Raw genomic sequence first — 24,239 nt, 5'->3', positions numbered from 1 at the left:
TCACCCACGCAGCACCCCTGGAGGCTGGGTTCCGGGGCCCTGCTCTGAGCGTTTCCACAAGCACAGCTCAACCCTCAGGCATGTGGGGCTTTGCTTCTGGGGGCCCCCTTGCTGCTCTGCTGGGGGGCTCAGGGCCTGCGTCCCCTCCACCTACAGGGCCACCAGGCAGCCCCTCGGGCCTCAGTCTGCCCTGCTGGAAAGAGGGTTCTTCCGTCCGGGGCCCCCACCTGCGTTCCCAGGGGCGCCCTGGGGTCCGGATCCGCGCGGGGCTCTCGGGTTTCCCGGCGTGGTGACAGCGGCGGCGATTTCTGGCAAGCTGGCATTACTGCCCCGGGCCTCGGTAACCCGTGTCACCAGGCCCCCCGCGCCCACCGTCCCCCGCGCGCCCCGCTCACCTGCCACGGGCGATGGCTTGCGCAGCACCAGCCACCTACTCTTCCACTGCGGGGACAGGGGGGAGCGTGAGCCGCCGCCCGCGCCCGCGCCCCCCCGCGCCCCCGACGCGCCCCGACCTTCTTGCCGTCCCGCAGCTTGACCTGGCCCTCCACCAGCGCCGCCTCGGTCATCTTCTGTCATGGTTCCGCGCCGCCGCGCTCGCCCCGGCGCCCCAGCCCAGGGTCACTTTCAAAATAGCTCCCAGGGCCCTGGGCTGGGCCAGGAGGGCGGGCCCGCGGGCAGGGCGGCGACACCGGCGACTCCAGGGCCGGCGCGGGCGGGGCCCCTTCTCCTGCGGGCGGCTCCCCCACCCCCACGGGCCCCTCTGGCCCCACCGTCCCGCGGCGGCCACCGGAGCCGCCCGCCCTCTGGAGCAAGCGCACCATCTGGGCTCAGACGCTCAGACCAGCGCCTCGGGTGGGGCCGGCGGGGTCTTCTTTTTCAAAAAGCGGAGAAAACCACCCAGCAGACATCCGCCCCGCTCTGGGCACTGCTCCCAACTTTAAAGTTGGTCTTCAAACAATCCGGCTTCCCAGACTGGCACCTGCCGCTCCCACTGCCCCAGGGGTCACCAGACACCCCGACAACAGACTGGCCACAGGCAGCCCAGGCCTAGGATGCTTTCACGTCCCCAGGCTTCCCCCACGCTGAGGTGATCCCTCCCCAGGCAGGCAGTAGGGGGTCGGGGAGCCCCTGGCAGCTTCTGTCTCTTCCTCCATTTCTGTTCCAATTAAAAGGCTGCAGGGACCCCAGTGCGGGTGGGCAGGTCCAGGACCCACAGTGCCGCCTCGGGGCCCCAGGTCTCCACCTCTTCTGTCCCCATCCCCAGGCAAGAGCAGGCCCTGGTTAGGCCAGCCAGCTCCGATGGGCAGAGGAGCTGCCTGCTTTGTAAGGGACCCACCAGCAGCCCTCCCAGCTGGGTGGACTTGGCGTTTCTGGACTCCCCCTCCTTGACCCTGTGGCTCCAGTCCAGCTGTCCCCAAGCTCTGGCCTGGGCATTAGATGTCACACCCAGGTTCTTCTGGAGAAAGGCCATGTGCTTTGCGGGACCTGGCAGGTCCGTGCCTTGGGTGTCAGCCCCATCCCAGAGACGGCCTCCACCACCCTGGGGTTGGGGACACCCAGCAGATACGGGATCAGCAGTGGGGAGGGGTGATGGCACCCTAGAAAATAAGCACCTGGACAAACAGTGAAGCTCCATCCACATGCCCTACCCTAGAGCCCGTCCTCACGGGGCTGACGGTTCTCGGGGGAGAAGAGGGAAGGGGTAGACGGTGTCCCGTTAGGGAGGAGACATCTTCATTTCATCCCATCCACACCCTAGGCTGGGCTCTGTCTGCCTCGTACTGAGGAGGAAACGGAATCAGGGCAGCGTGAGGCCTCACAGCCAGGACTGAGCCACATCGGCTGACCTCAGAGCAGGGCTCAGAGGCATCGGGAGTCCTGGGCGCCCCTCCCCACTGCCCCTGTGATCCAAGAGGCAGGTCTCTGGTGGGCCACAAGGGTTGGCTTTGATGCTTCGGTGATGTCTTGTCAGGGCCCCAAGCAAGTCGGGGGACACCAGGCCCAGGAAGCAGATCTTTGCATCCCCCACCCACCCCCGCAGTCACCTGTGCAGCCACCAGCCGCCTTCCGCAGAACAGTTGCTGGGCCACAGAGCCCCATTCATGCTCCCCACACATCCCAGGCCCCCAAGGGGCTGGCCCAGGACAGCCGGTGCGGAGGCGGGGGCGGTTGGGGCTGTAGCCACAGACACATCCGCTGCCCTGGGCGCCTGGCACTTGCTCATCCCTACAGGGAGGAGCAGGGCCCCGCTGCATTCCTGAGTGCTGGCCCGGGCCCAGGATCCTGCCATGCCTGGCAGCTGCACCTGCTCCCACACAGCCTGGAACACACAGGATGCCGGAGGGTAGACAACTCCCTTCCCTGCTCCTTGCGGCTCCAGGGCTGCTGAAAGGTGGAGGAAGCTTCCTGCGGGAGGAGGAGGTGGCCTGGCTGCCACTCCCAGACTGGCTGAGAGCTCTGTGACCCTGGGCAAGGTCCTGCCCCGCTCTGTGCCTCAGAAGTTATAGCCAGAAGTTTCCCCAGAAGTTATAGCCAGGGTTGCTGGTTGCAAATGGAGAAATAGGCTGGCCACTGAGTAGGAAGGGGTTGACTGGAAGCAAATCAGGTCTCCAAGAACCAAGGGGAAGGCTGGAGAGCTGGTGGACAGTGAAAACAGAGTCACATCCTGAGACAGGAGGACACCATAGCTCGGCCCCACAGCACAGCTGGGCTCCACACGAGGGGCAGTGTCACCAACTTCAAAGGAGCCCACAGTCTCAGGTCACAGCAGCACCCCTGTCTGACTACAGAGCTCTACTGCGGTTGCCATGCTGCTGCTGGACACTGTGGCCAGGGACACTGCCATCTCTGCCAGACCCCAAGGTCGTGGTGCATTGCCGCCCGCCAGTGGCTCTGTGGCCAAGAGACCTGTCCCTGACTAGCCACACCACCTTTAGCTACCATGTGATCTTACTGGTCTCAGCTTCCTCTTCTACCTTGATATTGTGATGAGCCCCCAAATAAGATGATATCCATGAGCATCTTTCAAAATGATCCAGGGTTTTCCAAGGGGATTCCAAGGGGATGATGGTGACCAGGGGTGGGCTGCTTTGTCTTGCATCTCCAAGTGGCCTGGTGTGTGGGAGAGAAACACGTCAGCTGAGCGTGGCAAGCACTGTACCCTGTGGTCACACCCGTTTGTGCATCCATGTTTCCCAGTACCGCCACCGCCCCCCACCCCCACCCCCGCCCCCACCCCCATCAGGTAAGGCTGTATGAGTGAGTTCTGGCCAGTAAGGGATGGGTGGAAGAGGTGACCAACACTTCTGGCCTGCCCATAGGATGCCTGATACAGTTCGGCTGTGTCCCCACCCAAATCTCATCTTGAATTGTATTAATAGTATTAGCTCCCGTAATCCTCATGTGTTGTGGGAGGGATCCAGTGGGAGGTAATTCAATCGTGGGGGTGGGGTTTTCCTGTGCTGTTCTCATGAGAGTGAATAAGTCTCATGAGATCTGTTGGTTTTATGAAGGGCAGTTCCCTGCACATGCTCTTTGCCTGCCACCATGTAAGAGGTGCCTTTGCTCCTCCTTCACCTTCCACCATTTCCCTTTGCCTTCAGCAAGCACCTCAGCAGTTCATGTTTTTTTTTTTTCCTGGTGGAGCGACCCAAACCTTCATTCCTGAAGTGTCTGGGTGATTTGTAGTCCTGCCTGGATTGGGCTGTTGTAGTTTCCCATTGACCTTAATCACAGGGCATGGTAATATTAATAGACGCCCTAATGGATCTTTTGTAATTCTATGCATACTCTTACTTACCTCCTTTGTGGAGTTGTAGACTGATTTCATCTCGATAGTCTGGGTCAGTCACTCCAGCCAACGCCGTAACTCCTTCTTAGCCTGTTGACTTAAAGGTAGGAGGAGCCCAGAGTGTCCAGGTGGCAATCTTAACTTCTGGAATCGTTGTTATGTCTCCTGGTGGCAACGTTCCTCCCTCTGGAACTAAGACCTCTAGGCCAGCAGAACATAATGTCGTGGGAACAGGAAGCAAACATTTTGCTAGTGGATCACTAGGGGTGATGGTAAATGGTGGTGCCACTTCCACTTCAGTGCCTTGATTCCTGGACCCGTGAATCCTGGCTAAGGGAGAAACAGTATCATATATTGGATGCTGATTCAGAGCATACATGGCCTTCTGGAGAACTTTGCCCCAGCCCTGCAAAGTATTGTCACCTAGTTGGTGTTGTAATTGTGACTTCGAAAGGCTATTCTCCCGTTCTATCAATCCAGCTGCTTCAGGATGATGGGGAACGTGGTAAGATAGTGAATTCCATGAGCATGAGCCCACTGCCACACTTCTGTAGCTGTAAAGTGAGTTCCTTGGTCAGAGGCAATGCTGTGTGGAACACCATGATGGTGGATGAGGCATTCCGTGAGTCTGTGGATGGTAGTCTTGGCAGAAGCACTGCGTGCAGGATAGACAAACCCACATCAGGAGTAAGTGTCTTATTCCGGTGAGGACAAACCTCTGCCCTTTCCATAATGGAAGAGGTCCAATATAATCAACCTGCCACCGGGTAGCTGGCTGATCACTCTGAGGAATGGTGCCATATTGAAGCTCAGTGTTAGTCTCTGCTGCTGCCAGATTGGGCACTCAGCAGTGGCTGTAGACAGGTCAGCCTTGGCGAGTGGAGGTCCATGTTGCTGAATCTCCATGTGTAATCTCCATCCCTGCCACCATGGCCACTCTGTTCATGGGCCCATTGGGCGATGATGGGTGGCTGGGGAAAGAGGCTGAGTGGTGTCCACAGAAGAGGTCATCCTACCCACTTGATTATTAAAATCCTCCTCTGCTGAGGTCACCCATTGGTGAGCACTCACAGGGGATACAAATATCTTCAGTTTTTGACCACTCGGAGAGGTCCATCCACATACCTCTTCCCCAAATTTCTTTGTCACCAATTTTCCAATCATGCTTCTTCCAAGTCCCTGACCATCCAGCCAAACCATAGTCTACGGCCCATGAATCAGTACATAATCACACACCTGGCCATTTCTCCTCCCATGCAAAGTGCACAACCAGGTGCACCGCTCCAAGTTCTGCCCACTGGGAAGATTTACCTTCACCGCTGTCCTTCAGGGATGTCCTAAAAAGGGGCTGTAGTGCTGCAGCTGTCCAATTTCGGGTGGTGTCTGCGTATCATGCAGAACCATCTGTGAACCAGGTCCTAGTCTTCTCTTCCTCTGTCAAATGATTGTTGCCGAAAGAATGAGGGTCACGATCAACTCAGTATACCACTGGAGGCTACACGAGTAAACAGCAAACTGTTCTCATAAAAGCAGGTTGTTGGTGAACAGACAAACTGCATACACCGCCTAGAAGGACTGCTGAGAGCAGTCACGACCCGGGCACAAGTGTTTCTTGTGATTAGGCAACTATGAAGCCTGTTAGCAATAATGTGAACCTGTGATCAATTAAGGAGCTGACCAATCGTTGCCTCCTGCTCCCTGCTCTTTCTACCCAATATGAAGGGCTGTAGAAGCTCAGGTGGCTGCCCTTGCTCACTAGAAACTGGGAGCCCTCTTTTTCCCCTTGCCCTTCCTTTAAAATAGTTTCTTTTGTTTTTTGTTTTCATTTCTACATTCATCGTCCTTCGTTCAGTCCCGTAGTAACCATGGCAAACCACAGCAAATGATCATAGGGAACTCCCCATGAGGCCATTGGCGCAGGCTGGGGGAGAGCAGGCAGGGTAGCAGGAGTGGAGACTATGGGCATTTGAGCAACTTCCTCATGTAAAACTTACTTGTGCCTTCAGGACCCCCTCGAGCCCGATCATGTATACACCACTTTTCTGTGATGCCGGAATGCTGCTATGCACGACCTACTTTACGGCTAGATGGGTCGGAAAGCACCCAGTTCATGAGGGGCAGTTCAGGTCACAGGGTGACTTCATGACCCATAGTCAAACGTTCAGTTTCCTCCAAAGCCCAGTAACAGGCCAAGGGCTGTCTCTCAAAAGGAGAACAGTTATCTGCAGAAGATGGCGGGGCCTTGCCCCAAAATCCTAGAGGCCTCCACTGTGATTCACCTATGGGGGCCTGCCAGAGGCTCCAAACAGCATCCCTGTCTGCCACTGATACATCAAGCACCATTGGATCTGCTGGGTCATATGGCCCAAGTGGCAGAGCAGCTTGCACAGCAGCCTGGACCTGTTGCAGAGCCTTCTCCTGTTCTGGCAGCCTTTCCGGTCACTCGGTAAATGGGCCAGAGTAACACACCCAAATGAGGAATGTGTCGCCTCCAAAATCCAATATAGGCCCAATAGGCATTGTGCCTCTTTCTTGGTTGTAAGAGGGTCCAAATGCAGCAACTTATCCTTCACCTTAGGAATATCTCGACAGGCCCCAAACCACTGGACCCCTAGAAATTTTATTGAGGTAGAAAGTCCCTGAATTTTAGTCGGATTTATTTCCCATCCTCTGGCACACAAATGTCTCGCCAATAAGTCCAGTGTGTTTGCTACTTCTTGCTCACTGAGTCCAGTCACCGTAATGTCATCAATGTAATGGACCAGTGTGATATCTTGCAGAAGCAAGAAGCGATCAAGGTCTCTCCAAATAAGATTATGACACAAAGCCGGAGAGTTGATATACCCCTGAGGGAGGACAGTAAAGGTATATTGCTGGCTTTGCCAGGTGAAGGCAAATTGCTTCTGGTGGGCCTTATGGACAGGAATGGAGAAAAAGGCATTTGCCAAGACAATGGCTGCATACCAGGTACCAGGAGATGTGTTAATTTGCTCAGGCAATGAAACCACATCGGGTACAGCAGCTGCAACTGGAGTGACCACTTGCTTAAGCTTACGGTAATCCACTGTCATTCTCCAAGGTCCATCTGTCTTCTGCAAAGGCCAAATGGGAGAGTTGAGTGGGGATGTGGTGGGAATCACCACCCCTGTGTCTTTCAAGTCCTCGATGGTGGGTGGCACTAATCTCTGCAGACCCTCCAGGGATGCAATATTGTTTTTGATTTACTCTTTTTCTAGGTAGAGGCAGCTCTAATGGCTTCCATTTGGCCTTCCCCACCATAATAACCCTCACTCTACCAGTCAGGGAGCCAGTGTGGGGGTTCTACCAGCTGCTAAGTATGTCTATACCAATTATGCATTCTAGCACTGGGGAAATGACCACAGGATGAGCCCGGGGACCCACTGGACCCACTGTAAGTCAGACCTGAGCTAAAACTCCATTAATTACCTGACCTCCATAAGCACCTACTTTAACTGGAGGACCACGATGACGTTTTGGGTCCCCTGGAATAAATGTCATCTTAGAGCCAGTGTCCAGTAGTCCCCAAAATGTCTGATCATTTCCCTTTCCCCAACACAGTTACCCTGGTATAAGGCTGGAGGTCTCCTTGGGGAAGGATGGGAGAAAGATTAACAGCATAGGCCGGGCGCGGTGGCTCACGCCTGTAATCCCAGCACTTTGGGAGGCCAAGGCGGGCGGATCACGAGGTCAGGAGATCAAGACCATCCAGACTAACACGGTGAAACCCCGTCTCTACTAAAAATACAAAAAATTAGCTGGGTGTGGTGGCGGGCACCCGTAGTCCCAGCTACTTGGGAGGCTGAGGCAGGAGAATGGCGTGAACCCGGGAGGCAGAGCTTGCAGTGAGCCCAGATTGCACTACTGAACTCCAGCCTAGGTGACAGAGCAAGACTCTGTCTCAAAAAAAAAAAAAAAACAAAAGAAAGATTAACAGCATAAATTGTCAGTAGTGTAGTTGAGTCCTTCCTCAAGGGGACCCAGCCTCCCCTTCATTCAAGGGGTTCTGGGTCTGTAAACTGTCTCATGTCTGGAAATTGATTGAGGGGCTGTGATTCTCTGTTTTTATAATTCATATTAGTCTTTTGTCCATTTGACCTAGAAGTTTTCTGCTTATATAAATTAAGCAGGATTGCAGTAGGCTTCCTATCAATTTCACTTTTAGGAACACCGTGATTAATTAGCCAATGCCAGAGCTCTACACGAGTCAGACTATTCTGATTGCCACTTTGCCTCTGCTGTCCATTATGGTAGCTGTGCCCACCTTGCCTTTGATGGTTGCGTGCTGCCACTTGGCCCCTGCCACCTCAGGATCCAGTTATTCCCATCATCCCATTAAATCATATTTAAATTTTGTAGTTGAGTGACTGTGGTTCCCACTGTTAGATCTGACATACAGAGAAGAGCAATTACAGGGCCCTTCAAAGACACAGGTGCTGCCCTCAAAAATCTATTTCGCAAGGCATTGGTCAAGGGTATATCTTCTGGACCCTCCCAGCTGGGAGGAGTAGGTCTAAAGTGACCAATCCACTCCACTATCCCAATCTCCCTAAGCCTTTGGATCCCTTCCTCTACATTACGCCAAGGGAGATCAGGCATTTCCAACTTGCTCACAGTGGGCCATCTTTTAATCCATATGTCAGCCAACCAAGCAAATAAACTATTAGAACCTTTTTGAACTCCTGAGCTGTGACATTAAATGCAGAGTCCCTGCTTAGTGGGCCCAAATCAATAAATCCAGTCTGATCCAACTCTATGTTCCTTCTACCATTATCCCACACCCTTAATATCCATTCCCATGCCTGTTCTCCAGATTTCTGTTCTGGAGAAATATAATTTCTGTTTATATCAATTAGAGAACTCAAACGGTTATTTTCGAGTGTAGCACACCTCCTCATGGGTCACACTCTCAACCTCACCTCTAGGCGCCCACTGGGACTTTAGTCTAGTCATAGGTCAAGAAACAAACAGGGGTGTTAGGGGTGGCTCCTCAGGAGAATCAACATTATCTTGCCTGGCAACTGCCTCAGGGGAGGCCATCACTGTTGCCTCAGGCAGTGCAGGATTTATCTCCTCAGACAAAGGTGGAAAGGCTGATGACAGCATGGGTTGGGGAGGGAATGTTGCCACTACTGGGGATGGGGAAGCTCTTTCTTCTGGTGAAAAAGGTTCATCAGAGATTACAAACTCAGTGTCCCCAGCTTCATCAGGGTCCTCCCACACATCCCCATTCCAAGTTGCAGGGTCCTATTCTTTTCCAATCAGTGCCCTCACTTTAACAGTAGACACCTGGCGAGGCTGTGCACGCCCCTTTCATTGCAGGTCAGTCACTCGCACGGTAAGAGCTTGTGTCTGCTTTTCCACGATTTCAGCTCTTTCTCTACAGGAGATAAGACTCTCACTGAGGGCAATCTTAGAAGATTTGAGGCTCAGTATCTGCTTCTGAAGCTGAGAGTTAGAATCCCTGAGTTCATCATTTTCTTTCATCATTTTGTCCACTGAACTTTAGGAGCAACCAACCAGCTTCATTAGTTCTTTGGTTCTCCACATATGGTCAAAGGTATTATGTATAGAGTCACTAAACTCTTTGCCTCTCATGAGCAGTGAATCAAGAGTGTCAAATGCATTTAGTTTGCATAACTCTCTAAATAGTTCATGCCAAAGACTATCAGTGTTCTCCATACCATTAGAAGTAGAGTCCTTAGCATTTTGGGGTCTAATCATATTAAGCAGCCAACTCCAGAAACCCCCAAACCAACAGCAGAACTCCATCCTTAATATTCTGTTCTTCTAGAACCACTCCTGGTACCAAAATCTGTATTAGGGTTCTCTAGAGGGACAGAACTAATAAGATAGATATACATATATAAAGGGGAGTTTATGAAGTATTAACTCACATGATTGCAAAGGTCCCACAATAGGCTATCTGTAAGCTGAGGAGCAAAGAAAGCCAGTCTGAGTCCCAAAACTGAAGAACTTGAAGTCCAATGAACAAGGGCAGGAAGCAGCCAGCATAGGAGAAAGATGTAGGCTGGGAGGCTAGGCCAGTCTAGTCTTTTCATTTTTGTGCCTGCTTATATTCTAGCCACACTGGCAGCTGATTAGATGGTACCCACCCAGCTAAAGGGTGGATATGCCTTCTCCAGCCAAATGACTCAAATGTTAATCTCTTTTGGCCACACTCTAACAGACATACCAAGGATCAATACTTTGTATCCTTCAATCCAATCAAGTTGACACTCAGTATTAAACATCACAGTGAACCTTCCTGAGAGTGGGTCTTCCTCTCCCAGTCCACTGACTCAATTGTTAATCTCTTCTGGCAACACTCAGAAACACCCAGATACGCTCAGAAACAATACTTTATATCCTTCAACCCAGTCAAGTTGACACTTAATATTAACCATCACAACCAGGAACAACTTTATGTCAATGAATATAAAAAATTAGACAGATGAATTTTTTTTTTTTTTCTGTGAGACAGAGTCTTGCTGTGTCGCCCAGGCTGGAGTGCAGTGGCAGGATCTCGGCCCACTGCAACCTCCGCCTCCCAGGTTCCAGCAATTCTCCTGCTTCAGCCTCCTGAGTAGCTGGGATTACAGACACCTGCCACCATGCCCGGCTAATTTTTGTATTTTTAGTAGAGATGGGGTTTCGCCATGTTGGCCAGGCTGGTCTCGAACTCCTAACCTTGTGATCCACCTGCCTCGGCCTCCCAAAGTGCTGGGATTACAGGCATAAGCCACCACACCTGGCTGACAGATAAATTTATAAAAACATAACTTTCTGTAACTGGCTCAAGAAGAAATAAAACTAGTCCCATAACTATTAAAGACATTGAATCAGTAGTTAAATATAATCCTGTAAAGAAAACACCAAGACAGGTAATTTTATGGGTGAATTCCATTTAACTTTCAAAGGATAGATCCTTCCAACTATATACAGAATTTTCCAGTGAATTTTGATAAAAGAAGAACTTATTTTATGAGGCTGGGATAGCCTTGATAACAGTCATTCAGAGAATATAGGAAAGGAAAATTGTAGGCCAATCTCATAGACATACATGCAAAATCCCCAATAAAATATAAATTTAAAAAAGTTTTTAAAAACCAATACAGCATGTTATCAGTCAGGGTCCCAATAGGCGAGCACACACAGTGGAACAGTTCAAGGAGGGTTTTTATATACAAAGCTGTGGTTAAAATGTGGACAATCACAGTCAGAAACTCGGGAGCCCGGGGCTGGTGAAGGTGGAGGGGCCACACCAGTTCTAGAATGCTGGCAATGGCGGGAGTGGACCCTGGAGCCTCAGAAGGAGAAAGTCATTTACATCTTGAGAGCAGTGCTGACCTTCAGTCCCAGGACGCAGCCAACCTGAGGGTATTTGTTTGCTACGGGGACCATAATAAACTACCACAGATTGGATGCCTTCGACAAGAGAAACTTATCACCTCACAGTTCTGGAAGCCAGAAGTCCAAAACCCAGGGGGCAGCAGGCTTGGCTCTCTTGGAGGCCAGCAGGGGGCACCTGCTCCAGGCCTCTGGCCCTGGTTTGTGGACAGCCGTCTTCTCTCCAGGTGTCTCCCATCGCTTTCCCGTTGTACATGTCTGCATCCTATAAAGAGAAGCCATTCAAAACCAAAGCTGTTGGAACTTTAAATTATTTTGCATCTTCAAGGAACATGATTATAGGACCTGAGTTGCGTATGACAGGCAGCTATAGCTTAGGCAGCTGTAACCTTTATTCCTCTGATTATAGATTAGCCTTTTCTTTACCTACGTTGTTTTGTAAAATGTTATAAAAGACTACAGGACACCAGGGAAGACCCCTTCCCTCTTCATGTTGATCTTCACTGTAGATTTGCTCCCCTCTGACTTCTCTTACACAGAGACCTCACTGGCCACCACGTTGTCTAAGACAGAACGTTCAATAGACTCTTTCAAATTGGAAAAGGAGAAGAAAACAAGCTGTGATTAATCAAATTGCTGTGGCTCATAAACCAGCCTTGCACAGGAAGCACTGTAACCCTGTTCAATTTGTTTATTTTCTGCCTGTATAAGCAAGACCTTCACTTTTTGGCTTTGGGGCACTGGCCCTAATCCTCTGGAGTCTGTGTGTGCCGAGTGGCTATTTTCAGCTTCATGCCTGCATACGCTCTTTTAAACTAGATTCTGATCCTTTTGATTATTTCAGGTGGACAGTCCAAATTTCCTCTTCTCATTAGGACACCAGTCATATTGAGTTAGTGCCCATCCTAATAACCTAATTTGAATTTGATTGCCTTTTTAAACATTCTATCTCCAAATACAGTCACATGCTGGGCTACTAGGGGTTAGGACTTCAACTATGAATTAATTAATTTATTAAAACAGGATCCTGCTCTGTACCCGGGCTGGAGTGCAGCGGCGTGATCATGGCTCACTGCGACCTCCACCTCCTGTGCTCAGGTGATCCTTCCCCTTCAGCCTCCTGAGTAGCTGAGACTACACGTGCATGCCACCATGCCCGGCTAATTTTTTTGTGGGGACTGGGTTTCACCGTGTTGCCCAGGCTGGTCTTGAATTCCCACCTGGGGCTCCCAAAGTGCTGGGATGACAGGCGTGAGCCACTGCGCCCAGCCATCATATGAATTCTAGAAGGACATAATTCCACCTGAAACACTGAGGTGACCCCAAAGAAAGGGAGCCAGGAAAATACATGCCCAGTCTCTCTCACCTGCCTCTGATCTCCTGCTGGAGCTCCCAATAGCCCAACAAGAAACAAGAGAGTGCACAGCCCATTGCAGACCACAGAGGCCAGCCTCCCGAGGCAGAGCACGAGGGGAACAAGCAGGGCACAAGTGGGAGGGGCAAAGGGAAGACCCCAGCTCGCACTCCAGCTCAATACCGTCCACTCCAGGAATACAAGGCCAACCTGAGTTAGAAAACCTATCATGTGCTGGGCACAATGGCTCACACCTGTAATCCCAGCACTTTGGGTGGCCGAGTCGGGTGGATCATTTGAAGTCAGGAGTTCAAGACCAGCCTGGGCAACATGGTGAAACCCCATCTCTACTAAAAATACAAAAATTAGCTGGGCGTGGTGGCAGGCACCTGTAATCCCAGCTACTCAGGAGGATGAGGCAGAAGAATCGCTTGAGCCTGGGAGGCAGAGGTTGTGGTGAGCCGAGATCGTGCCACTGCACTCCAGGCTGGGCGGCAGAGTGAGACCCTGTTTAAGAAAGAAAGAAAGAAAAGAAAGAAAAAGAAAGAAGAAAGAAAGAAAGAAAGAGAGAGAGAGACAGAAAGAGGGAGAGAGAGAAAGAAAGAAAGAAAGAAAGAGAAAGAAAGGAAGGAAGGAAGGAAAGAAAGAAAGAAAGAAGAAAAAAAGAAAAACAGAAAGAGAGAAAGAAGAAAGAGAGAGAGAGAAAGAAAGAGAGAGAAAGAGGAAAGGAAGAAGAAGAAGAAAGAGAGAAAGAGAAAGAAGAAGAAAGGAAAAAGACAGAGAGAAAGAAAGAAGAAAAAAGAGAAAGAAAAAGAAAGAAAGAGAAAGAGAGAAAGAAGAAAGAAGAAGAAAGAAAAAAGAGAAAGAAAGAGAGAAAGAAAGAAGAAAGAGAAAGAGAAAGAAGAAAGAAAAGAAAGGAAGAAAGAAGAAAGAAGGAAAGAGAGAAAGAAGAAAGGAAAAAGAGACAGAAAGAATAAAGAAAAAGAAGAAAGAAAGAGAAAGAAAGAAAGAAGAAAGAAAAAAAGAAAGAAAGGAAAGAAAAGGAAGGAAGGAAGAAGGGAGGGAGGGAGGGAGGGAAGGAGGGAGGGAGGGAGGGAGGGAGGGAGGGAGGAAACCTATCATGGAAGTCATCACGTTAGCGGAGCCAAAAGGAAAATGTGTACATTTATCTCAACAGAGGCCGAGGAAGCACGTGAAAATGCTCTCCGCTCACAGGGGAAGAGTCAGGGACAGCTCACATAGGATGTGGGTGAAGTGGGGCTGAAGCCATGTGGTTCAGAGCCCCAGAACCGGCTGCCGGAGGCCCCCACACTCAGGAGGAAGAGCGGCTCCACTCTCAGGATCCTGGGGCACGGGCGCCAGCCTCAGTCCCCCAGCCACTGCCCAGGCTGCTCCAACACTGTGGCAGGGGCAGGGGTCTTCAGTGGCGAGTTCGTTCCGTGAGCTCGAAGGCTCTGAGGCCCATGCACAGCAGCAGGGGCCATGGGGAGAAGGGCCTGGCCGTGTCTCTCTTCCCTCTTTGCTCAGAACCCGGCTTTGCTTGGGGCAGTAACTGTGTGGCCCCAATGCCCCGTTTCCTGCCCTCCCAGCCTCCTGTGCAGCCTGGGGCGGCGCCACTCTGCTGGGGAAGGGGCTCCTGACAAAAGGGAGCAGCTGTAACTGCAAACCACTGCCTCCCCGAGACCAGGACGCCAGGAAGGAGGTGGGGCCCAGGAGAGAAGGTCCTGGGTGCCTCGGAGCAGGGAGGAGGCCTGCCCCCAACCCGCCACACTCCTGCCCTCTCTGCCCTCTGGCCCCACCTCCTCCTCTCTCCTGTCCTCCCTGGCTGGAGGGAGGGTACAGCCTCTGCCAGCCCAGCAGTGACCCTCTAACTGGGCCCCATCTGGCACGTGGGCCCCTCCCTCCCTCAGCCCCCACAGAGGCAGCCTGTGGCCTCCTCCCTCCCAGGAAGTGCAGCCCAGGCTTGGTCAGGCGGGCTGCCATCTGGAAGGCCAATGACAGCCTGCGGGTGTTCCCGTGGGGCCTCTCTTCTTAGGGTTCAGTACTCCGTGCACCACGTGGATCGGACTCCTCCACGCCTAGGGGCCTGGACTTGGTTTCCACTTCCTGCCCTGGGACAACCCAGGTGCTGAGCCCCGGCCTGGGGCTGGCCTGGGAGGGGGCTGGACTCTGCTGGGGCCTGGAGAGGCCCAGACCTGATCCCCTGACAACCCTCTGGGCCGTGAGGCCAGACCCCCCTGTGGGGCCACAGGGTCCATCTCCACCGAGGACTGTGTGGGCTCCAGAACGGCAGCCTGAGGCCTGCTGTGCATAGACCTGGGCCCCAGTCGTGGCCTGGAGGGGAAGGCGGGGCCGCAGGCAGGGGCCAGGCAGCATGGGCCGGGTTCTTGGAAATATCTTTATTGTCAGCAAGGCAGGGAATGGTGGGGACCAGGGTGTCCCGCTGCAGGGTCAGGAGGGAGCCACAAGCCGCCTGGGAGGCCGTATCCGGTCGCTGATCCAATCCACATAGTTGGCCACGCGAGTGTAGACCCCTGGCTTGTGGAGCCGCCCGCAGCCGTCACCCCAGCTGATGATGCCGTAGAGGTAAGCCACGCCGTTCTTCTCGCAGGCCAGGGGCCCCCCTGAGTCCCCCTGGGCAGAGACGCCGGTCAGAGCCACCCTCCCAGGGGCCTGGTTCAGGGACCCCCCTCTTCCCCAAGTGGCAGCTTGGGGACAGAGGACAAAGGCATTTCTGAGCAAGGGAGCTGATCCACTCTCCTGAACCTCATGAAAAGGTGTCTCATTCCCTGGGGGCAGCACTGGCTGGGCCAGGGCATCCAACCACGTTATTTCCCTTCCTGAAGTCACAGTCCCCCTCTCCCCACCAACAGGCACCCTGTGTGGACCACACAGCCACCCTGTGTCCCAGCACCTCCTGAAATGACTTCTTCACTCCCTGGAAAACTCCTACGCATCTCTCAGGACCAGTGCAAACACCCCCTCCTCCAGGAAGCCATCCTGACTTCCCCTAGGGAGGTCCTGTGACAAGCCCCACCCACTCTACAACTCCTGGGCTTTGTGGCCTTGGAAGAGTGAATTGACTGCCTGGGGCTCAGTCTCCCCAGCTATAAAACGGGGCATAAAAGAGCTGTCGCATGCCAGGGTTGCCGTGCTGCCTGAGCACACAGGCCTGCAGAGCCCAGGACGTGGTTGGGCTGTTGGGCTTATTGAAGGTTGAAGAACTTATTGAAGGTTGAAGAGCTGGCTTGAGAGAACTCAGGGCAAAGGGGCTTTTGGTGCCTAGAGTCACACGGACAGCACTGCCTTGGGCTGGAAGGCCGGGAACTGTCCTGAAAACCCTCTCAGAGCCTGGGTTTTCCCTTCTGTCTGAGGAGGACGCCCTTCCGGCAGGGGTCTGGGTGGCTCTGGGGTGCTGGCCACCGACAGTAAGTGTGCTCCCTGCCCAGGGGTCCCTGGCTGGCCCTGCCAGGTTGGGGTGCCGCCAGGCTCTGGGATCCCCAGGGGCAAGCATCTCGGAGACTCAGGACCAGCTGTGCCCCCAACATTCAGGTCCTGGTGGGGCGGGCACCAGCTCACCTGGCAGGCGTCGGACTTGCAGTCGAAGTAGCCGGCACAGAGCATGTTGGGGCTGATGTCGGCGCCGTAGACCTCAGGGCTGCTGCACTTGTGGTCGGCGACCAGGGGGACCAGGGCCTCCCGCAGGGAGCTGGAGTAGCCGCTCACGTCTGTGGGACACGATGCCCTCAGCATGACACGCACACCGTGGCTGGCCACCGTCCACCCTGGCGGGGCGCTGGGCGCCCCCCTCCTAACTCACTCTCGTCCAAGTGGCCCCACCCCGCAATCTGGCACTTGTGTCCGGCAGGGAAGGTGCTGCCGGGCTCAGGCAGGCAGATGGGCTGTACGAACTGCGAGCGTGTGGCACAGCGGTCCCCTTTCTTCTTCAGCCGGATCAGGACTGATCAGAAGAGTGGCCAGGGTCAGCCTGTGGTGTGCGGGCTAAATGGGAGGCTGTCGGGGCCCGTGATGGAGGGAGGGTAGCCAGTGGGTTCCACGAGGCAGCCTGGGAGATCCAGAAGGGAGCAGTGCCCTGTCCTCCCTGCCCTGCCCCCAGCTTCCCCCGCACCACATGTCTGCCCAGCTCCTGCCCCTGTCTGGGCCTGGCCTGGGGGGCACAGGGCCCACCTGCCCAGAGTGCGGCCACGACACGCTGGAGCTCACCGAGGTCATGGTCGCTGGGGTTGAACACTGAGTACAGGGTGTACGGGATGTACTTCTCGATGCCGAAGGTCTGCGTCACGTCCGTTGTGCGGTTGAAGAAGTGCTGGCCCAGCACCACGGAGACGCTTTCCCTGGGGGGGCTGTGCAAGGGGGGCTGGAGGCTGCATGGACCAGCCCTCCCCTGGCCACCAGGCTCACCTCTCCCCACCCCCTGTCAGGCCCACGGAGGCCAATGGTGTGGGACCCTGGTCCCGGGGAGAGGTCTGAGCTGGTGCCTGGGTGTGGGCTGTTGATACTGGGGAGATGGGGGCCACCAAGCAGGGGCTATTGCCAGTCACCCCCAGATCCGGGCATGGGAGCTGAAATGCGGTGCCATCCCTCCAGACAACACTGGTCACAAGCCCTGTGGGGAGTCTCAGGCCAAGCCCAGGCAGGATCAGCTGCAAGGCCAGACCCGAGTGGGTGGAGACCTGGCCTGCTAAGGCCCTGCCCCAGCTTCCATCCACATTGTGGGGTCCCCAGATGCAGCCCTCACTCCTGCTGGGCACAGAGCCCGGGCCGCTGGGTCAGCCTGGCTCCCATCTGCTGTGTGGAGGTCACTCCACACTGCCTCGGCCTCCTGCCCTGGGCTCCATGTGGGGAACCCCATTTCTCCACACTGAGGAGGGCTCTGGCCCCATTTGCAGGCCCAGGAGCCGCCGGCTGCAGGTTCTGCAGGGCCACGCAGGACCCCACCCTGGGAGCTGTGGTCTTTGAAAGGCTGCCAGACCCTCGGCTGGCCAGACCCCTGCCCCTAATTACTGGGGTGCCCATTGAAGGTGGAAGGGCGTCTGGCCCAGGCTGCTCCGTCTCAGGGTCTCCCCCACTTGAGGCCCGCCTCCCAGAGTGTGGGCCTGGGTGGCTGTGCGCCCCCACTGAGGGGAGCCGGCTGAGTGGGCTGGGCCTCAGTTTCCCTGGCTGTGCTTGGGCTCCTAGGGCTCTGACGCGTTGTCACTGCACTCCCTGGCTTCCTACTGAGAGCCAGGACTCTGGGAGGGACGGGGCCTGTGGGGAGGACAGGACCTCGCCCACTGCACCCTCCGCAGGCGCCGGGTCCTCTGTGGAAACATCCCTGACCCCTGGGCTCCCTAAATAGGGACAGGGTTTCTGGAATGTCCATGCACGCCCAGCTCACGACTGAGCCCCAAGTCCCAGAGAGGTCAGAGAGGGTTATCGGGGACCCTGGGAAGGGGTCAGTGGAGGCACCGGGATGGGGTCTGCAAGCGGGTGGGGACAGGCGCGTAGTGATGCTGGATGCTGTGCGGGGCCTCAGGGCAGGTGACTGGGGCCCAGAGGAGGTGCACCTGTGGGAAAAGCAGTGGGCAGCCGACACCACCCAGCAGGTGTGGACCAGGCTCCCGGCGCAGAAGCTGTCCCCGATGTAGATGGCGGCCAGCCAGGGGTGCGAGCCGGGCAGCGAGGAGGAGCCGCCAATGATGCGTGGCCTCAGGAACGTCCTCTTCTTGTGCCTCCTGCCACAGGCCTGGCGCCCCGGGGAGGCTGGCTCAGGCAGGGTCGCCAGGAGATCCGGTGACAGTTGGACTCTGGTGAGGGATTCTGGGAGCAAAGGTCACCGGGTCACACCCCTGGGGTTCACAGGGCCAGCCCCCTTCCACACACAGGCCCTACCCGGCAGGAGGCGCTGCAGAGGGCCATGGCTGGACCCCCTGTCCATGCCACTCAGGCCCTGGCACCCACCCACCTCTGCCCTCAGTTTCCAAATCTGTAGAATGGGGTTCGATGCCCAATCCCGAGGCTCCGTGAGGGCCAGAGTGGCTGGACACACGGAGGCCCTTGTGACCCCCTCAGCAGCCTGGAACCCCACAGCCAGCCCCAGCACAGTCAGAGACCCCCACATGAGAGCCCCGGGCTGGCCCCACCTGGGTCCTGGGGAGCCAGGGAGCCTCTCCCCAGGGCAGGAAGCAGGTGGCCTCTGCGGGGGCTGCCCGCCCAGGGTCCGATGCCAGGAATGCCTTTGGGGAGCCTGCACACTGTCCTCCCTGCACCTCCCTGAAAGGCCTCTGGGGCCATCCTGGGCATGGTCCAGGCTGGGCAGGTGCCACCCTGAGGCTGTCGCCTGGTGACCAGCCCCCTGCAGCGGGCTGCTTCCCCACTGTGACCCCAGTACCGACCCACTGCGTGACCTTGGACCAGCCTGACCCTGTGAGCTCCAGTTTCCCCAGCTGTCAGAGGTGCAGTAGCCAGGTGTGGGGAGGGGCTAGGAGGACCACGGGGAAAACTGCTGTGACCTCGGTGGGGCCCAAGGCAGCACCCCCCACCAGCCGCACACCGCAGGCCTCCAGGCGGCAGTACTCCCAGGAGAGCGCGCTGTCCTTCACCACGTAGCACCAGGGCCTCTCGTCATTGTCCGGATTCCTGCGGTGCACAGGCAGGGGGCTGGCGGGGAGTCACACCACCCCTCGAAGAGGGCATGGGGAGGGGGCATCGGAACCCCCAGCAGGGCGGCTCCCCACACCTGGAGCAGTGGGAAGAGCGCGGCCCTCCCTCGGGCAGCCTCCCAGGCAGAGGTTCCAGGGCCTGTCTGGACGGGGCTGGCCCCGCCTGGGTCCTAGGGAGCCGGGGGTCCTCTCCCCAGGACAAACCCTGCCTGCCCCGCGTGCGGCGGCCTGGAGTGGCGTGGTGCTGACCGGCAGTAGGCGTGGGGGCCTAGGCCCAGCAGGGCCGCGGTGCCCACTGAGTCCACATGCAGCTCCTGGTAGAGCAGATCAGAGTTCCAGGCCAGGCAGCTGAGGCCCGAGGCTGAGGTGCTGGCCACGCCACGGTACCCAGTGCCGTTCCCCAAGAAGCAGCGCTCATCGGGCACTGTGGGCAGAGGGGCAGTGAGGCCGGCCCACGGTGGGTCCACCCGGCACTGCCCCAGGGCACCCAGGGAGGCTGACCCACTCACCGATGTTGCAGAGCCGCCCGGCGAAGCCTGGTGGGCAGGCACACACGGTGGTCCCGGTGGCCACGATCAGGTGGCAGGTGCCCCCGTTCAGGCAAGGGCTGCTCAGACAAGCTGGGGGCAGGGCCGAGGAGCTGGGCCAGGGGCCGCGCAGTGCCCCACGACAGCGGAGTCGGGGCCGGGGTCCACCCCTTGTCCCTCGTTTCTGGGTGACCTCAGGCCATTCCTCCCACTCGGGTGGGGACAGGGACACCCATCAGGGGTCAGTGGCACGGCTCACACCCCATGGCGCACCTGTATGTCGGGTGCCTTCGCACCGAGCCCGGCCCCCCAAGCACTCGCACTGTTCCACGTGGCCCTGGCGCACGCGGGCCCAGCGGTCGCCCCCCTCCAGGTACTCGTAGCGGGTCTCATCAAAGCATTTCTCTGAGGGGTGCACAGTAAGCCCTCACACCCTGGCCACCCGCTGTCCCCTTGCAGGGCCCCTCCCCTGCACTCGGGCAGCCACCTGTTCTCCCATCCTTCTGGGACTTGCTCCAGCCCCTGGACCCCTGCGGACCTCCGAGGCCCAGCTCACCCGTGCCACAGTCCTTGCCGGTGAAGGCCCGGGGGCAGCTGCAGTGGTAGGACTGGGGGTCCTGGGTATTGGAGCAGGAGCCTCCATTGAGGCAGGGGCCGGAGGCACAGGGATCCAGGGCAGCTGGGGACATGCGGGAGGGGCCATGAGGGGCAGGCTGGGAGCCTCAGGGTCCCTCTGTGACATCCCCTGCTTGCTAAGGCCTCCATCAGGCCCCAGTGAGGGGCTCTGAGAGCAAAGGGGCCCTCTCTACGCCCCTCGGGGTGCAAGGTCCCTGGGAGGGGCACAGACCTCCCCTTCCTCCCAGCATTCCCCACTCAGCACCTGGGCCACTGGCCCAGCTGTGCACGTGGCTTCCTGGAAGCCCGACACCCACACTGTCAGGCAGCAGCCCCCTCCCATGTGTCCTAGGACCCGTGCGAGCAGGGCGGCTGGCACCGCACCCCGCAGACCCTGCGCACCTGTCCCCTACCCGGGGCACGCCTGTGTGGCTGCAGGGCCCAGCCTCACCACCAGGCGGCGCCTTGGCCCCGGCAATGGCCGCGCAGCCACCATGAGACGTAGGTCCCGCCTGGGAGAGGCTCTGGCACCCACCGGGGTTAACCCCGAAGCTCCTCTTCTGCTCCCCTCCAGCCAGGACCCCTGCCCGGGTCCGCCCCATCCTCCCCTTGGCCCCTCTGGCCTGGCCCAGCACCCCCTGCCCGCCCCAGGCTACCCAACCCAGCACCCACCTGGGCCCCCTGGAGGCGGGGTGGCCTCCACACAGTAGCCCCAGGCCCTGTCCCGGTCGTAGTTGTGAGTTGTGGCACACCTGCGGGGGTGACACCTGCGTGCATGGGGGTCCCAGGCAGAGACCCCCACCCCACCCCACCACCCTGGAGGGCCTCTGGGTTCACTGGGTCCGCCTGCTGCGTGGTGAGCGCCTACTGTGTGCCTGGCTCCCAGAAAAGCAGGCAGCGTGGGGCAGGTGACCCCAGCTCGGGTGCCCCGGCCGCCCAGACCCACCACTTCCTGTGGGCACTGCCCTCCGAAGTGCAGGCGTGGAGCATGCGGCCCCCGTAGCGGAAGGGGAACCTGCAGGGCCTCCCGTCCTCGGTGAGTGCTGTGGGGAGGCGGTGGTGGGGTCAGGGCTCCCTCGAGGGGCACCCGAGCCCCTCAGGACCTCCAGCCACAGCCATGCTCCCCCCACCCAGCCCTAAGGTGAAGCACGACACCTCCTCCCGGGCCCACCTGACCCACCTTGGGCCTGGGGGCTACTGCTCGAGGGAACTGCCCTGGGCGGGGGCGGGAGCCCCCCACTTTGGGGTCCCTCTGCCTCTGGAGCACTTGTTGCTGGGGTCTCAGAGGTCACAGAGGTCAGCAGGATAGTGGGGATCGCAGGGGTCGTTGTGGCATTAGGTTCTGGGGACTCCGTATGGTTCTAGGAGGAGCAGAAAGGGTGTCAGTGTGGGACGGACCCTCACACTCAGGTCCTGCCGGGCAGGAGGTCACAGCCCTGAGCCTGTGTCCATATTGGGGCCCCCAGATCTCGGAGCAGGTTCCAGGAGGACACATGACATTCCTGAGGCCTCAGCCAGGCCCTGACACCTTCCCCACCCTCGGCCCCTAGTTAACACCTGCTCAGGGTCACTACTCAGGCCCAGGCACTGCTACCCACCAGGCTTAAACCCTGACGTCAGTTCTCGGTGATGGGAGCAGCTAGGAGGCCCTGGGAGGTTCCCCCAACCTCACGCATCCAGACCCGACAGAGGCCCAGAGAGAGGGGTCAGCCCCCAGACCCACAGGGGCCCAGGCCAGGCCGCACAGGGATGACAGCCCCCAGGCGGGGCTCCATGAGCCCAGGCCCCAGCCTCCAAGGCCAGTCCAGCACCCACCTGCCCTGTGAGGGCCAGCTTTCAACGTGAGCCCCCTGCTTGGACCCCCGCTCCCTCAAATCCCCATGCTCTGCAGTGACCCTCCCTCTGGCCTCCCAAGGACCCCGAGTAGCCACAGGGAACCTCTGGTCGCACTGCGACAAGGTCAGTGCTCACCCCGCCAGGCTGGGGCTGGAACCCCTGTGGCAGCAGCAGCAGCAGCAGGAGGAGGAGGAAGGGGCCCAGCCCCGGTAGGGGGCAGGGGCTGGGGACCCAGGCCCGGCGCCCCATGGCTCCTGAGCTGGCCTGAGGGGCAGTGGGAGGCGGGAGCAGAGCGGCCAAGGCAGGTGGGGTCAAGGCTTCGTGGAAATGATTAACCCTGGCTGCCTCCCACATCAGGCGGGCCCAGCCGGAGAGGAAGTCCCGGAGTCCCCTGGCCCCCACACCTGCTGCCCACCTCACTTTGACCCTACCTGGAAGCCCAGCTGTCTCTCTGGCCTCGGCCTGCACTGGTCCTAGTCCTAGACCTGACATGGTCCTTGGGCCTCAGCTTAGAAGCCTCCTCCAGGAAGTCTTCCAGGATAATGCAGATAGGTTGGGGCCTAGATGGTCTGGCACAGCTCCCAGTCCCTGCAGGCCAAAGAGCTGGCCACCACCTGCCTGTGAATTGTCCATGATGAGAGCCACTGTGGGTGCTGAGCCTTGGAGGTGTCCAGCTCTGTGCCCAGCACAGCACAGACAGTAGCGGTGGGGATGGGATTGTCCCTGTCCCACAGACGGCAGCACTGGGGGCTCCTGGAGGGTTCGGTGCTGCCTCCTCTCGGTGGCCCCAGGGCTGGCCAAAAGGCTAGGCATAGGGAGGAGAGGGGCCACGCAATGGCTGAGCGTAGCATATGATGACCTGAGATCCTGCCCCCCCTGCCTGTTCTGACTCTGAGGGTGGCCAGGGCCCCCCAGCAGCCCCTGGCGATGTTCAGCGTGTCCCTTCCTCCCCGTCTCCCAGACAGACCCAGGAGTCCACTCCAAGAAGCCTTTCCAACCCCAGCTCCCCACCGCCCCCTGGATGGTCCAGGCCAAGTCTGCGGCAGCACAACCCTGGGCCAGGTACCCTGGGGCCTGGGATGGGGACGCCACTGCCACCCGGATGGAGCTGAAGTCACGGAATTCGTGACTTGGGGCTGTGGGCAGAGCTGCCTGAGGAACCTCTTCTGCAATATTGGAGCAGCCGCTACGGCGCCTCGGGTTCCTCCTGAGTCAGCAGCCGCATCCCAGGGCTGCTGAGGTGGGAAGAGGGGTGAGTGAACCACTGTGGCCTGGAGACCAGCGAGGGCTGAAGCTGCCTCCCTGTAATCCCCAAACCCCCTCTCTCTGCCCCCCATTTGCCTGTCTGTGCAGAGGGAGAGAGAATGGACACCCACTGACCACCCAGCTTGACACCGTGGGCCCCGGGGGCACAGCGGACATGGAGGCACGGTGGGCCCTGGGGGCACGGTGAATGCGGGGGCGTGGTGGGCCCTGGGGGCACGGTGAATGGCGGGGCGGGGGGAGGGAGGTCATTGTGGGCCCTGGGGGCACGGTGAATGCGGGGGCGTGGTGGGCCCTGGGGGCACGGTGAATGTGGAGGCGTGGTGGGTCCTGGGAGCAGGATGGATGCGGGCTCCTAGTGGGTCCTGGGGGCACAGTGAATGCAGAGGTGTGGTGGGCCCTGGGGCCACAGCAGGCACCGTGGTAGGTGGTACACACAGCTGGCACTGGGCTTCATCTTCCATTCCGACCCATCCCCCAGCCCCCTTCCTAGAGCACCACTAAGTGGGGTGTATCCACTCCCTGGAAGCTTCTAGAACAGCCCCAGTGGACTGGCTGTGCTCTCAGGCCTCTAGGATGCTCTGAGGAGCTCACCGACCACCCTGTACCGAGGGTACTCGACTTTAGGGGTTCCATCAAGGCAACCTGGGGAATGGCCCTGCCTCTTCTGACTCAACCCAGCCCCCATGGCCCCGGCCTCCCCAGAAGCCACACCTGGCTCCCTTTCTGTAATCAGACCCTCCTTAGCCCCAGGGCCTTGGCACAGGCCCAGGGCTCTTTCTAGACTTCCTCTGCCGTCCAGTTGCAGTTTCCATGGTCCCTCC

The 24,239-nt window shown here is 57.6% G+C and overlaps 2 protein-coding genes across 3 annotated transcripts in view; both read right to left on the bottom strand.

Moving 5' to 3' along the window:
- DOK7 (docking protein 7) overlaps positions 1 to 566 on the bottom strand; it is a 37,122-nt gene extending 36,556 nt beyond the window's left edge. For both annotated transcript variants that reach the window (XM_009239758.4, XM_063723300.1), the window contains exons 1-2: positions 513 to 566; positions 396 to 441 (exon numbers count right to left, since the gene is read on the bottom strand). In XM_009239758.4, the coding sequence (XP_009238033.3) occupies positions 396 to 441; positions 513 to 566 (100 nt within the window). The remainder of the gene's footprint in view (positions 1 to 395; positions 442 to 512) is intronic.
- Positions 567 to 14,890: 14,324 nt separating this feature from the next.
- On the bottom strand, positions 14,891 to 22,572 carry HGFAC (HGF activator). The gene is made up of 14 exons (XM_024246212.3): positions 22,288 to 22,572; positions 21,497 to 21,677; positions 21,263 to 21,359; positions 20,989 to 21,068; positions 20,258 to 20,380; positions 19,975 to 20,106; positions 19,684 to 19,794; positions 19,424 to 19,598; positions 19,066 to 19,151; positions 18,080 to 18,332; positions 16,737 to 16,876; positions 16,333 to 16,473; positions 16,092 to 16,240; positions 14,891 to 15,146 (listed from the first exon to the last, which is right to left on the bottom strand). The coding sequence occupies exons 1-14, from the start codon at positions 22,504 to 22,506 to the stop codon at positions 14,964 to 14,966; spliced, it is 2,070 nt and encodes a 689-aa protein (XP_024101980.3). The 5' UTR covers positions 22,507 to 22,572; the 3' UTR covers positions 14,891 to 14,963.
- Between the last annotated feature and the right edge of the window lie 1,667 nt (positions 22,573 to 24,239).

This window comes from Pongo abelii, chromosome 3 (genome assembly GCF_028885655.2).
Source record: "Pongo abelii isolate AG06213 chromosome 3, NHGRI_mPonAbe1-v2.0_pri, whole genome shotgun sequence".
Classification (NCBI taxonomy): Eukaryota; Metazoa; Chordata; class Mammalia; order Primates; family Hominidae; genus Pongo; species Pongo abelii.
This window is presented reverse-complemented; position numbering and strand designations above follow the sequence as displayed.

Coding starts and splice junctions, on each gene's coding strand:
- HGFAC (XM_024246212.3), bottom strand. CDS start 22,506: ATGTGGGAGGCAGCCAGGGTTAATCATTTCCACGAAGCCTTGACCCCA. Junction 20,381..20,988: donor CCCGCCTCCAGGGGGCCCAG/GTGGGTGCTGGG, acceptor GCATGTCCCCAG/CTGCCCTGGATCCCTGTGCC. Junction 20,107..20,257: donor CGGCAAGGACTGTGGCACGG/GTGAGCTGGGCC, acceptor TGCACCCCTCAG/AGAAATGCTTTGATGAGACC.